Genomic DNA, 14,813 nt, shown 5'->3' with positions numbered 1-14,813 from the left:
TGTCTGACCTCAGCATCAAAAGAGAAAGAAGAACAGACCAATCACAGGCCATGAAAGGAAGGCCAAAGGCTGACCTTGAAAATGCATCACTTACCTAAAACATGTTGGCACATTTGTTTACCATCACAGACCTTTTGGAAGGGAAAGAAAATGTTATACTTTAAAGGTAACACACATTAAACATATGAAAACCTGCACACGTCTTTATGATAGGCTCAGGTTGAGGCCAAACCAGAGGAGCTGAAAGACTGAGGTCCCATCCAGCATTTGACTTCCATAGGTGTCTGGCAGTTTGTCATAACTCCCCATTAACGCTGACCGACACTACGAACCTTAGCTCTCAGCTAGATTCTAATGTTAGTAGAGACATTATGGAGGTGTTGGGAAGCTCGGGCCGAGCGTACTTTTGGTAACAATTGGAAACAAGGGGACAAAAATTAGGGGAGGAGGGTGTCCCTTAGCTGTTCGCCAAAAACAGTTGGAGGGGTTGGAAGGTGAGCGAAATCTGTTAGTACTTTTGTCAGTAAGGGAGAGTCAGACACAAAAATGGTTGTTAGTACAGTTAAAACAGAGGTTTTGATCCAAACAGTTGATTAGTAACACTGATTAATCAATTTGGTCGAGGTGATAAACGAATGTGAGGATGTTTAAAATCCTCTGAGATCAGATTGCACAAAGCAGATCCAGATTTCAACTCAGTGTGTTATTTCATATGAGAGGGATTTGTTTTGGTTAAGAGGAAACAAAATTAATCCATCCAAGTTAACAGGATACCACACAAGCCATGCACTGAAATGGGAAAAGAAAACAATGGTGGAGGGGAGGATTCCATTAGACACAACCAGAGTAAAATGTAGGAAAAAAACAGTTCAAACAGATGAATCATGTAGCAAGCTGCAGCAAAGATGGGAAGTAAGTTTACAGTGCAGGCACCACAACACCACACAAAATGAGAAGTAGATGAGAGCAGTCGGTCAGTGGTGAGGTGTATGGTTCTCATCACAAATGCAACCATTGAGACACGTGCATGAGAGACTGACGTGTTCGGGGAAGGGCAGCATCAGAAGCTGAACATGAGCGGATGTTCAAGCCAACATATACATGCAAACAGAGTAACACAACCACTGGATACTGTCAGTTTGCAAGTAGAGGAAGGACAAAATGTGTCAACAACCACAGATGAGATCAACAGAAATAAGAAGATTTCTTTCTGTTATTAATAAGAATAGGGAAAATTACGGCAGCAGAAAAAGACAGTCTTGTTTTGGAGAACAGAGTTCCACTTGTAGATGTGCCTCATTAGCAGCATTGTGGATGTGCACTCAAATTGTTGTTTTTAACAAATATAAGCTGACATGGACTCAGAGTCTGTCGTTAAGTTTTACTTTAAATTGGCCAGATTGGGCTGCTGTTCACCAGAAAACCAAATCTGTCTCCCCTCTTGATTTTTTTCCCTATTTTTTATGTTAGGTTTGATGAAATAATGAGTGAGGTCATTATTACTTTTAGTAAATAAATTTTGAACTTATAGAAATCAAAACGGAAGTTAAATAACAAATTCAACTTAAAGAATAAAAAGAGAAAAGAAAATCAGGGGGTATGGCTAACATGTCTCTTGATAATATTAAGACAGTTAATATATGTATGTATATATGTTAGCTATGATATATATATATATATATATATATATATATATATATATATATATATATATATATATATATATATATATATATATATATATATATATATATATACATAGACATATATTCTAAATGCAGGTTCTTTACCAAAAAACAAACAAAAATCAACAGGAAAGGAAGAGGTAAATTTCGTCATGCAACGGGTGAGGCCAGTAAAGTATATGGTATAAAAGTTAGTGTTAGTGTTAGTCGGGGGGGGGTCAAACACACACAGCTTATATTTCCTCAGGCAGTTTGCATCAAAGAGCAAACAGCTTGATTTAAAGCTTGATAGGTCCAATGGAAGGAAGTAAGACTGATCATACCTGCATTAAACTGTGTTCACACTTTTGACCCTGTTGGATTATAAGGTATCTTTTCATTTTTTCATTTCAGAACATTCCCTGCAGTACTGTTGCTCATTCATATTTATTTTACAATTTTAATAAGAAAACAAAGAAAGAAAACCTATAAATCTGAACATGTCATTGTTTTTAGGAAACTACTGCCTTCTAAAACAACTTTATTAGGTGTGCGCATGTGAGTGAGATCTGAGAACTGCCTTATCTGGATCATAAATCACTACAAGGCCACTAATAGGATCAAGCCCTCATCTGAGGCCTATTCTACAGTGAGGGCTTTAACCACTAAATCAGACGTTGTAAATACTCCTCACGGCGCTGTAAATCATAACAGATTACAGGCGCCGGACAGGTGTGAGTGAGGCTAGATGGTAAAAATGTATCTCAGGATTCTGAAGTGAGCGTAAAAAACTAAATTCAGCTTTGACATGACAATCTGCCTGAAACCTTAACTTCTTCACCATGGTAACACTACGTTGAAATGGTGAAAGTGTGCAACCACACACATGCAAACTCATGTTAGTGGCAGACACTGTGGGAAACATTTAACCTGTGGTTTTGCTTATTAAACAATGTTCCAGTTCATATTCACTTGTTAGAAAAGGGCATTGATGACGATTGGTGATTCCAGACCCATTCACGTGTCTCTACAAGGTGTCTGAAAAAAAGCTCAATTTGATGTGCTGTAATTGGGCCTCTCTGTGTCCATTGCAGGTTAAAGCAAAGAAAACTACATAAATTTGCACAGAAGGCTGTGAGAAAAATTAGTTCTCAAAATAGATGCTAAGAAGAACCACTACATAGATCCGGCCGGCTCAGCCTGTTTTCTGAGTCAGTCTGATCTTCTGAAACCATCGTTTCAAACCAGTGGCCTACATCCAGTCAAACTGGTCTCTACACAGCTCTTTGTGGTTACTCACATATTCCAGCAAACCATTTATCTCCTTTCTGGGGATGCACAAAGAGAACATATGCAAGGCTGCCATGATAATCCTGCACATGTAGAATTAAAAGCATGTACAGTTTATTTTCAGCCTGGGTGTTCTACAGAATGACTGAGGATCCTTTCAATGGTACTAAAATAACAGTATTTTGCTTTTTCTTCTTTTTTTACTTCCTTTCACTGGAATGGTTGTAGAGGTTTAGTCCATTTGAGTAGTCTGCTGTGTATGTTTAACTTGAAGGGGTCTAATGAAAAAAAAGGAAAAGGTAACAAAAGTAGGAGCAGAACTGGGGACAGGTAACACTTAAAACTACTCTAAATCTAAATTAATAAAAATTCTTGCATCATAGTTCTTTATTTCTTCATACGGATAGCGTTTCAAGTACAAAAAAATGGGAACAGAAATAAAATAAGAAAAAATAGAAAAAGCAAAAAGAAATGAAAGGTAAAATATACAATTTCAATATCTTATTGGGCAGACCTCTTTGGATGAAAACATTAAGTCTTAGAAAAGGGAAATTAGATGGCAATAAAAAGCAATAACATATGTAAATATATACAGAGAGAGGGCTAAAAGAAAACAGAAAGGTGGAGATTTTGGCTACCTTGGAATTGATGGAGGATTGTACTTTCAGTTTAAGCAAACAGAATAGAAAGGTAACGGAAAACCCAGGGCAAACCAATTTGTAAGACAATTAGAATGATATCTACCATATAATGCAGTTTGTTTACCATAGCGTGTCCAATGCCTGCGTGCTTCAGGAGAAAACAGGGGGAGGAGAAAGAAAAAATAATGATAAACCTTAAAAAAACTCAAGAAAACATAGTTCAACCCCAAAAAAGTGGGAAAAAAGAAATATCGCCTTTAGAAAAGCAGCTTCTCTGTTTAACTGGCGATCTGACTGCGAAAAAGAGAAAAAAAAAACTGAAAAAAGCTGTTGGCTTTTCTTTACTGCTTCTTATAAAACATCCAAATAAAGAAATAAAGAAAGCAATTGTAAGCAACTATTTGATTTTCAAGGGTCTTTGAAATAGAAATCAAACTAAAGCAAAGAAAAAAGGAAAGGGATAACAGTACATTTGTTAGTATGTAAGTCGCAAGTTAAGTAGAAAAACAACAGATGGTACACATTCCGTGAATGACACAGTGTTAGTTGTTATAAATTATAAAAGGTAAGGGAAAAGAAAATTCACCAATGAAAAGAATCAAACTGGAAAAACTCAGAAGCTTGTTAGTAAGAAAGACAGGAGTCAGCGAATCAACTTCCACGTGAGGGGGGGTGGAGGTTTGGCCAGTTTTGATGGTGATGTTTGTTTAGAGAGGAGAAGGGAATGAAGGGAGGGCTGTACATCAGTGTTAGTACTCTCTGACAGGCTAATCTGGCCAGCGAGTGTCTACTTTTTCTCCATGTGGCTGTTTTGGCTGGGCACGGCTGATCACTTTGGATCAATTCAATTGATGCAATACTAAATAGATGATAGACAGTGGTTACTGTGCTGCATGCAGGAGGAAACAAACAAAAAGTAGCCATTATTTTTGTGAAAATCATTAATTATGATATAAATCTGCAGTCGTTTCACAGTGTAAAGGTGGTGATGTGACATCAGCAGGTGCATTTTGGATAAGAGATTTGATTTAGAAAGAAGGAAACTGATGGCAGATAGCAAGGACAGAAAAAGCAAAGGCACGCCATCCACAGTTCTGGTGTCCACAGTGGCCTGAAAAAGAAAAGACTTGTACGTTTGGTTGGTTGTTGCAACAGTTTCTGCCTCTAGGGAGAGAAAAAGTATGAAGCTGAGAATGAAAATGTGTCAGAGCTGCGGTATTATAAGCTTTAACTTTAATCAACTGAACATTTTTCTCACTTAAATTCCTCTATTCCAAAACAAAATGGGACCTAACACAAGCCAGAATGCAATAGTTTGCTAATCTTTACTTTATTCTGTACAGAAAATAAACACATAGCAGATGTTGATACTGAGACATCTCGCCCTGTAATAGAAAATAATAAAACATATCAGCTAATCTGGAATTTGTTGACATCACATGGAACAAGGGCAACAAAATGAAAAGAAACTGACGGGAAGTTTGCATCAATGTTTATTTGCAATAGGTCAGTATGAGTGGGTAGACGAGCATTTCAGAGAAGTAGAATCTCTCAGATGTAAAGAGGTTCACCAATCTCAGAAACACTGCTTCTAAAAAACGGTTGAACAATTTCTTCCATGAAAAACTTCCAATACTTTGAAATTCTCTTTGAAATCTATGAACATCATGTCCTGCAGATGGAAGAGAGGAAGCACGGAAGCCAACCCAACTCAACTTTCTGTATAGAGTTTCACACAACGCCAGCTAAAACAAAGTGCCGAACAAAGAAGTAAAACCGTTCAAAAGTGCAGAGTGAGATTTCAATAATAGAAGTTAAACGAATAACAGAAAAAACAATGAAAAATCAATAAAAATAAAACATTAAAGTAAAAACATTAAAACAATAAAAACAGTAAAAAGAAGATAAGAGGAAATAAGCAGCAGAGTTTCATGCTGGATGGAGTGTTAGGTCAGAGATATGGCTCTGTAGGCAGCTTTAGGCTTCTCTAACCTGTAGCAGCTAAGAATTCCAAAGTTTTGGAGCAGCAACCGCAGCTCCTCAGTACCTCCTGAAGGAGCTGATCTGCTGATCAAATGCACCGGGCTTGGGGGGGGAACCATGGAAGGACTTAAAAACAAACCTTAAAGTGAACTCTAAAAGGTACGGGAAGCCAGTCATGGAGCTTGTCATGACCATGGAGCCTACATGTCTGATGGTATGGGGTCGCATTAGATCAAAAACTGCACTAGCACACACAAACGCATTCAGATTTAATACTTAGGTAAGTTTCTGACTTTTTATGTCCCATGCAGATGCCTTTTTCAGAGAACGCATAGTTCAGGCAAACAATGTAAACCAGATACCGCATCCTTCCCAACAGCATGGCATCATGGGAAGAGTTTAACTGCTCTCACCAGCAGGAAAAATCTGGTAGAGCAGCTAGAATCCTGCATCAGACCAGAATGGGACAAGGTTCCCTCCCTTAAAACTCCAGCAGCTGGTCTCCCCACTGCCCAGATGTTTACTGCAATGCTTAACATTATCACTCATCCAACATTTAGACGTGTTGCATCAGATGCAAAGTGAGTTCATAGTTTCCATAAAATGGTCAAATGTCTCAGTTTCATCATCTACTGGGGATCAAATATGGGTTGATGACATTTGGAAATCATTGCATTTTGTTTTTATTTGCATATTACATAGAATCCAAATGTTTTTTGCAACAATGTCTCAAACTCTGCTGGATATGAGGCAAAGTAGCTCTAACTGTTTACTGCGCAAGCTGCTCAATGATTGGACAGTTGGACCAATCATCACTATCTACCCTGACTTCAGATTATTATCTGGGACCATTTTCTCAACTACAGCTGAGGTCAATCACTCAGTTAGATCAGAGTCCACATTTGTATCTTTTCTTTTTAAGTCTGATGCAGTGTTTCCACCTTGCAAAAGCACTTATTTATGCAAATCCCATCATGTGTCTCAGTGAAAATGTTGTGGGAGTATGCTTTTGTTTTGCCTGGGAAGTGTCTGTAGAAGAAGTGGAAAAGCTGACAGATGTCATAGGCAACACTGAACTGTAAGCAGGCCGGTATTGATCTGATATGTGTGCGATGAAATATGTGGCTTTTTATGTGTCTGGGAGAGAAAGGAGTGAAACTGAATCTCTAAACACAGCTGATATCGGGTAAGAAATCATAAATATTGTACATATTTATGGCACATCAGTCACAGTTTTTCAGATAGATTTCTAATTTTGCGAGCTACACTACGCATACGGCTTTTCTCATATTGGTTTGCAGAACAGGTGGAGTTATTTGGCTTTTATCTTTATGAATATTTGCTAATGCTTAATGCTTAAACCAAAGCAATGGCGGTTTTCCAGAGTGTCCAGGCCCCTAAATATGCATAACTTTAGGCCTGACATTTATACTCCAGTTATGCTGCCTTTTAATTTAATTTCTTTTCTTGCATATCTATAACACACCATCATGGGGACACATTTCCTTTCAGAGGCTGCAGAAAGACACAGTTTTGGGTTCATATTTTGGGTTCCTTTTGCTTGGGGTAGTCTATACGTTTGTCCATGTACTGTGCAGTATAAAGACAAGTGCATGTGTGGGATGGGTGTTTGTGCCAGCTGTGTGGGAGCTGAATGTAAGTGGTGACCATAAACAAAGTTTTCCCCATGAGGCTAAATGGCCAATTTGAAATTTCATGCACACCCACTCTTTGATCCTGGGTCATAGTAAAGTGCTGTCACCACTCACCCACTTTGTCTAATGACACCTCTTAATCCGTTAATTAGGAGAAAAAGATTCAGTGGTGGGTGTGAATTTGCATATTAGCACTGCACTGCGCTCCCATGTCTCTAAGCTGACAGAAGAAAATGAAAAAAAAAAAACAAAAAAAAACCCAAATCAGCTTAAAGAATGGATGCAATAAAAGGCTTTAAAAACTACAAATCTGACAGTTCTTTCTATAAAGAGGACACACTGTCAGCTGGGATTTCAGATTGAGTTCATAGATGGTCTCTGATACCACAGAGGAAAATAAATTAAACACCACTAAATGTAAGATTTAATTCCTCCCAGGCGGTGCAGCTTTAAACTTATCTCTCTTAGGCATCACTTCTCTGATGTGTGAAAATAAAACTATACATGCCTTAAAAACGGCTGATAGCCTCTGAAATGACATGCTGTAATAACGGAAGAGATTATTTGCCCACATGATCTATACAGCTTTACATGTCAGTGCACAGCTCTGAGCAGGATCTGCAGGGGGACTGTTGAATTTAGATTTACCTGATTAGGTCTCCAATGCAGTTCAGTTAATTAGAAGTAAATGCAAAACAATTTGATTAGACTATAATCCATTTTTGTACACTCAGCTAACTGAAACTTGTTTGTTTAGCTGACTTGTAAAAAAATAAAAATAAAATAGAGCCAGTAGGTCTGGGGTTTTGAACTTGGATTATGATCTGAAAACTAATAAAAATGAAAATCTAAATGCACCGCCAGACAAGAAGCCATGTATTAAAGGAGACGTGTAAAAGACTGAGAAGTGCAGGTTTTTACAGCAGGCTTGAAAACTGTAAGTACTGCTGGAAAGAGCTGTTGTCAAGATCAATCATGCAGAAAATTAAACTTTTGTTTCACTTTTGCTTCCAAACAGCACACAGGATGGCTGCTTACCTGCCTTCTGTAGAGGGTTTCTGTCATGATTTAGTGGTGCAAGAAGAGGTGTGTGCAGAACTCCTGCAGGCTGGAAACAGTGGAGGAAGGTGTGACATGGTATGAGAGAAAGATAAGTAAATCCAATGCTGGATCTGCTTAACTAGAAGGTTTTTGGGGATCAGAACTTGTTTGAATGGTTTTAGAGTCAGTTTCAGGTCATAAATAGAGTAAAGGTGAGAATCTTCTCAGATCATCGGATTTATTACTTCCAGACTTCCCCAGGGGGTCACCACTGCAAATCACCTGCTCCCACCCACCAATCAGTATGGAAGCTGTATGCATGCGGTTTTGTTGTCACATGTTTTACACCAGATGCCCTTCCTGACACAACCCCCCCTGCAGAGAACACTGGTTCTCATGAGACTTATCAAAGTTCTCCATTGCATCTGTTCTTCGTTGGCTCCCTGTTGAATCCACAATCCATTTTAAAATGATTATCGTCACATATAAAGCTCAGAGGGTTAGATCTATTAAGGGCCAAATTTGTGAGAAACAATTAATGTGTGCAATCTAGAATTTTCCACGTGGGGCTGAACCACGGTTTGTGAGTGATTTACGAAGAGAGATTGCGCAATGGGCGTGAGGTACAAACATGTTGCTGACTCACTTTTTAAATGAGGTTTCCACACATTTCTTGGTTTGGAGCATGGTGGGTTTGAAGAGAAAACATGACCAACAGCAAAGGAATCTGTCTGCCACACAAATAAACGCTGTATGGGAGCGAATTTATAAGAAAGTTAATGCTACTGGTAAAACTATGCGGACAGTGGGTGATGTAAAAAGACGGTTAGACACTCAATGGTGAACAAAGAAATATTCTGCTTGCATATAATAAAACATCAAATATAATCTAGAAATAAAAAAGGTTGGGGCATAGGGTTTATGTAATGCTGCCTTAAAAAAAGAAAGAAGACATGAATGAATATGACGCCGTCTCATTTTTCTAATGTAAGCTTCAGTTATTTTTTTTGCTAAGAATTTTGTGAATAGACTCACCTACACACCAGCTGTCTAAAACACACCAGCTCCCAACTTGAGGAACAGAAGGCTGTTTGTTTAAGATGAAAGAATCGTGACCCTTTTTGTTACTTCAACATAGACTTCACTTTTAACGGCCGGAGGTTGCCTCTCAGCATCATGCTCACAGACTGTTTGTATGTCCTTTTAAAACGTATAAAACATGCAGTTTCTATGAGCAAAAATGCTCTCAGGTTAGATCACATGGCAGGTGCTAAATCAATAAATTTACACGTTCTCCTCCCGGCAGAATAGCGTGTGAACACCTTATATTGCTCATTCATTGTGATGGACGTACTAACTGGATGCAAAAGGGCTAGTGCTATTCTAGGTGAGGAATGGTGGCATCTTCCTGTGGTTTGGTTTGCTTTCATGCCGCGTCGACACCCAGCTTGCACGTGGACCAAATGCTCATTCACACTGTGGTACGGACCAAATGATCAAGTGCAGGACACTATCCCTGGACATGGAGCAATGTTCATTTAAAGTGAACCAAACAGCATCAGCGTGAGTGCATCCTAAATTTACTTTTATTCATTTTAACTTCAAACTAAATATGCTGCCGTTAGCCTTTCTCTAATCTATTCATGGGGAAAATAGAGGCTGATGTCACTAATAAAGGATTAAAGTATCCACTTTGTAAACCACCACAAGTGCAAAAACCCAACTTTGTGTTGCATCAGTGTGTCTGTGTGAGAAATCTCTGGATGTTAAGCAGCAGGACAAGTGACAAATAGCTAATGACGATCCTGCGTGCATTGTGTCTATCTCTGCTCTCTAGGTGTGCAAACAGATCCTGCAGTTACGTCAACATGTACAGAATGCCTACTAGCTGTCAGCCGGGGTGAGATAAGATGCATAATGATGTTTTGTTGAGTTGCTGATCTTTTTCACACTCATCATGGTAGCCATTACTGAACTGTGGCCACCAGTGAATAAGCTGAATAAATATTTAATGCCGGAGCTGTGAAAATGATCAATGGATAGTGCAGCGGAGCCAAGATTTCCAGGCTGGATAATTTATCATTGTAACTGAGAAAGTTCAGCGACTGATGACCATCCTCCAGTAAATCTCCAGTCTGAGCCTCTGAAAATTAGAAATAAAATAAGACATTGCTTTTGTAGCATTGAGAGGACGGAGGGATGCAATCGGAGCCATCTGTCATCAGGTGAAAACATCAGTCTGGGTTTATGATTAGTGACACATAAGAATCCAGTGTTTGTGTGTGTGTGACCGCCCATTGCACGTGCACACGCCTGGCTGGGTATTTCTGCATTGGAGGTGAATCAGGCCGCCGCTCGGAAACACATTTTCTGAGTGACCCTGTCAGACGACGTACAGCTGGGCTGCCATTCAGGTACATTTTGTTGTGTGTCTGTTCCAATCATCCAACATTCAGTCCAGTCCGCCTCTCTGCAAGTTCAGCTGCGAGTGATGGAATCTGGCAGACATGCTTCAGGTGCAAATATAAATGTCACTGCATTTACGGCAGAGAGAAGTCTGCAAACAAACAGCGGGAGGGTGTGTGTTTCTGTAAAGCACTGAGAGTGTGATGGAGGGTGTGTGCATGGAAATTGCAGCAGAGCATCATGGCCGCTGCAGAGGCCTCCATTTCCCATCCTACTAATATGTTTGGTCTATTTTTAATATTACACCTGGCTCTTTTTCTTAAGATTTCATTTGCATCCAAAGGAGGAAACTGCTGAGGCCACAATCGTCTTTTAAGCTGTTTTCTTAATGAAATGTTGTGTCCATGTTTGTCTTCTTTACGGCTTGCTCTGAAGTTATTGCTCTTTATAAAAATGAAGGAATTCTGTCAATTTCCCGACACAGATGGCTCCTCTGACTAAAGCAAGCACTGTTGTTTCAGAATTTAAAGTAACTTGGGGACAACAAAGATTAACTTTATGGCTAATGTGTATTTACAGCTCTTAAGTGTAACACTATAGTCCATCCAGTTTTGAGTGCACAGCAGCTGAACATGAATATGCATGTTTTAGAGCAAGTAGATGCAGCTGCTCGGTGCTGTTTAGTGTCGTTTGTTTTTGTATGATCCGGTGAAAAGCATTTCTCTGAAAAGTTTTTTCAGCTAAGCTTCAGAGAAGCAAACAGAAGGGAAGAAGTGAGGGATGTTTGTATCAAAACACCGAAATGGGAGAAACTGACTTGCAAGAAAAGCATGAGCAGTCCAGGTGTTGAGATTCTGTTGTTTATCCCCTGAATTACAGCGAAAGGCTGTCACTTTACTGTCAACACTCTGCACAAATACTGAATTATGTTGTTGCAAATAATGCAATATTATGTTGACATCTTCTGTATGAGCTGCCACAGACAAAATGTTTCCCAGCCAGCAGGCTCCATGGGCTCAGTGACATTATGAAACATCACCGACTGACAGGGAAGAGCAGATATTAGCAGAGAATGACCCCAGCTGTTGCCTTGTTGTTGTTTGGTTATATGGAAAACACAGTTCTCTGTTATTGGGTTGGAGTTTTGTACACTCACCATATTGCTAAAGACTAATCAGCCAATCACAGGACAGCAACACGATGGTTGTAGAACATCAGCTTAATTTAAAAATGTCATTTATGTTTACCTCAGAAATATTTGGAGCTTTAATGACTAATGGAAGGGAACACATGATTTTAATCCACATCAGATGTGTTCAGATTTTTATTTTCTGGGCTAATCTCAAGAGTCACATGTCTTATGAGCAGAATTATTTATTCTTTTCCTAAGTCTACTATTCCTCTTTTCTTATTTATTAACACTGCTGACTTTTTCCATGCTCCTTCATGATCTCTGTCTCTACCTCCTCCTTGTTTCTGCCTCGCTAACATTTTATCACCTGGTCCCTTCCACCTGTTTGAACGTGCTAATGGCATGAAGATCTGTTATCTGATTACAGGTCTGTGAAGGCAGGGGATGAATAAACATTAAAGTGCTGCAGTAGGTGATGGCAAATGAGGCTGATGAGCAAGTAAGTGACACAGGCGGATATGCTAATTCTCCAAAAATATGATGCAAATGAGATTTTTTATTTAGTCTTTTAAAATGCACAGAAACTATCAGCACTGAATTCACCTGACTAGACCGGTGTTTCAGTACAGAATGTTTCAGACCTCAACCTGTCTTCAGCGTAGGAAAAGAGACAAACATAAAAGGAAAAAATCCTAAATGCACATTCTCCCACACGTGCATGATGACTTTACTCCCACTTCCCTGCAGCATGGCTGGAGCACATTAGGAATACTTAAAATGTCATTGGCAGTTAACTGAGGAAGGATTACAGGGGTGTTAGTGTGCCATTATGTTCATCAAACAAATCCAGTAGCCATGCCTGTCTTGAATAGCAAATTCCACATCATGGCAAGAGTGTGCTGAAAGATGCTAGAAATAAGAGTAACTTTGCCAGAAGACTCATTTATTGAGATGTTTAAAAAAAGAAAAAGGTCTTAATGACCTTGTTGATGCAAATGTGTGAGTAAGAGCTAATCCATGAGACTGATGGAGATTTTCCTTGTTGCACTTTTCAATGAAAGGAACAAGATGTGAAGCGTCAAAAAGATTGATTCCTGTTGAATCAGGAGATGACTTCATCAATATTATCCCAGTGTTTAACTGGAGGACATATCTGAAGGGAAGGGGTTAACACAGAACTGCAGCCAGGGATGATTCACTACCCAACGGCGGAGCAGACTCCGTTGCTAAGTGACAAATTGCTGCTGAGAATGGAAGCGAGAGATAAAGTGACAATGAGACGGAGAACGGAGAGGGGAGGGGAAGACGTGCAGGAGAGGAAGTGATTGGCTCCATCTTAGGAAGTCTGGCTGCTTCTGGAGGAGGCTTGGGTGAGAGGGGAGCGAGCCGATGGATGGATGGACAGATGGGCGGAAGGAGCTCGGGTGGGGTGGGGACGGAAGGGAGGATAATCGCAACTGATCATGCAGAAATGGCTGAAAAAAACACTGATCGAGTCAGAGAGGGAGGCGAGATGGAGGAGGAAGGAGAAGGGGTGTGTCCAGGCATTCACCCCTGAGTGAAGTGGGAGGGAGATTTCTGACTGTCCCTCCTATGAAACAGATGGTGAAAGCGATTATTTCCTCTTCGCGCTGAACGATGTGACTCTTAAACATGGCGACATGCTTGTGGCAGTTAGAACATCACAGTGGCTGAAGGATGAATGACGAGTGTTAAAGACTCTGCGAATCTGAATATTCTTCATGCTAGAGAGGAACGAAATCACACAGCATGCAAAGCTCCTACAACACCCAGGCCATAGAGGAGGCTGGCCAACTGAACCCTCCTGCTCTCCGTATTAAACGGAAAGAGACCGGTGACAAGCACACTCGTTCTGTTGCAACAGAGGATGTATAACACCTCTGCTTTCGGGCAGTCAGCTTTTTTCACTGGGAGCAGCCTGCCAACACTTATCAGAGACTCTGACACATATCAGACACAATCAAGTGTGTGGAAACCCAAAGGAAGCTCTTTTTTCATGCATGCTGTGGCTTTGTTTTAAGCTATTTCATGTATATTTATGTGGCACGCTACAAAATACACAAAATTTGGTTTAACGTCTTAAAATGACAGTCAGCAGACCTGCCCAGGGACATGAGATGAAAATGAACCAATTAGCCTTACTGGCACTTCTTGTGAAAAGTTTATCAATGTGCACAGTCCCTGTAATTATGATTTATAAATAAATAAATAAATAAATAAAGGCATGAAATTATTCTCCTTGATGACATTTTAATGAGTCACAGCAACTGAGTTGTGACAGACTTTCATTTTAAATCCAATTTTTACTTTATATTTTGTTTTTAACTGAAACGTCTAGTTTTAATCAAAAACTGTTTCCCCCCATTGACTCTCTCTACACAACAGCTATTGTGGCAGGATGTGCAGACTGTGAGAAAACTGATGTGTGCAGGAAGTAAATAGATACAGCATAAAAAGTAAAGAAATATGTGTTACATTGTTGGAAAACCTGCTTATTTCCATTTTAAATGGAGCCACAACTGTAAGGAAAATGCATCAGAAGGATGAGTAGCAGAGTTGAGTATGTGGAAAGAACTGCTAAATCTCCTCTGCCAAACAGCTGATTCTGCTGTTGACTCTTGTTTGGTGTCGTTTATTGGACTAGATGATCGAAGTCTGGAGAAACACGGCATATTGGCAACTTAACAATTTCCTGATTCAACAAACAAGAGTCTCAGTAGCATTTGGAGGAACCAAACACAGCCTGGTACCCCCTCCTCGTGCTGAGTCACACACTGCAGTGGCATGGCATCCCATTCTTAAACCAGCATTAGTCACAAATCAGCCAGTGCGGTTGTGTTGGTGACATCCCATGTGCCAATCAGGAACATGCTCAATACGCAAATATATTTTCCCTACAAATGAAGCCTAATTTTAAAGCGTAAATAGACTTTCTAATGGTATAAGAACTATTTCAAATAAGCACGGCAACAACAAATAC

General features: G+C 39.7%; 1 protein-coding gene across 6 annotated transcripts in view; it reads right to left on the bottom strand.

Annotated features, from left to right (window-relative positions):
* nrxn2b (neurexin 2b) overlaps positions 1-14,813 on the bottom strand; it is a gene marked incomplete at its 5' end in the record, with an annotated part of 672,833 nt that overhangs the window by 418,536 nt on the left and 239,484 nt on the right. For 5 of the 6 annotated variants that reach the window (XM_079257326.1, XM_079257328.1, XM_079257327.1 and 2 more), the window contains one exon: positions 3,720-3,743. The exons of the other annotated variant lie outside the window; for it this stretch is intronic. In XM_079257326.1, the coding sequence (XP_079113452.1) occupies positions 3,720-3,743 (24 nt within the window). The remainder of the gene's footprint in view (positions 1-3,719; positions 3,744-14,813) is intronic. 6 annotated transcript variants of the gene reach the window in all.

Source organism: Telmatherina bonti (assembly GCF_933228915.1).
Source record: "Telmatherina bonti genome assembly, chromosome: 18".
Taxonomy (NCBI): Eukaryota; Metazoa; Chordata; class Actinopteri; order Atheriniformes; family Telmatherinidae; genus Telmatherina; species Telmatherina bonti.
The sequence above is the reverse complement of the archived record's forward strand: the minus strand, read 5'-3'. Positions and strand labels throughout refer to the sequence as shown.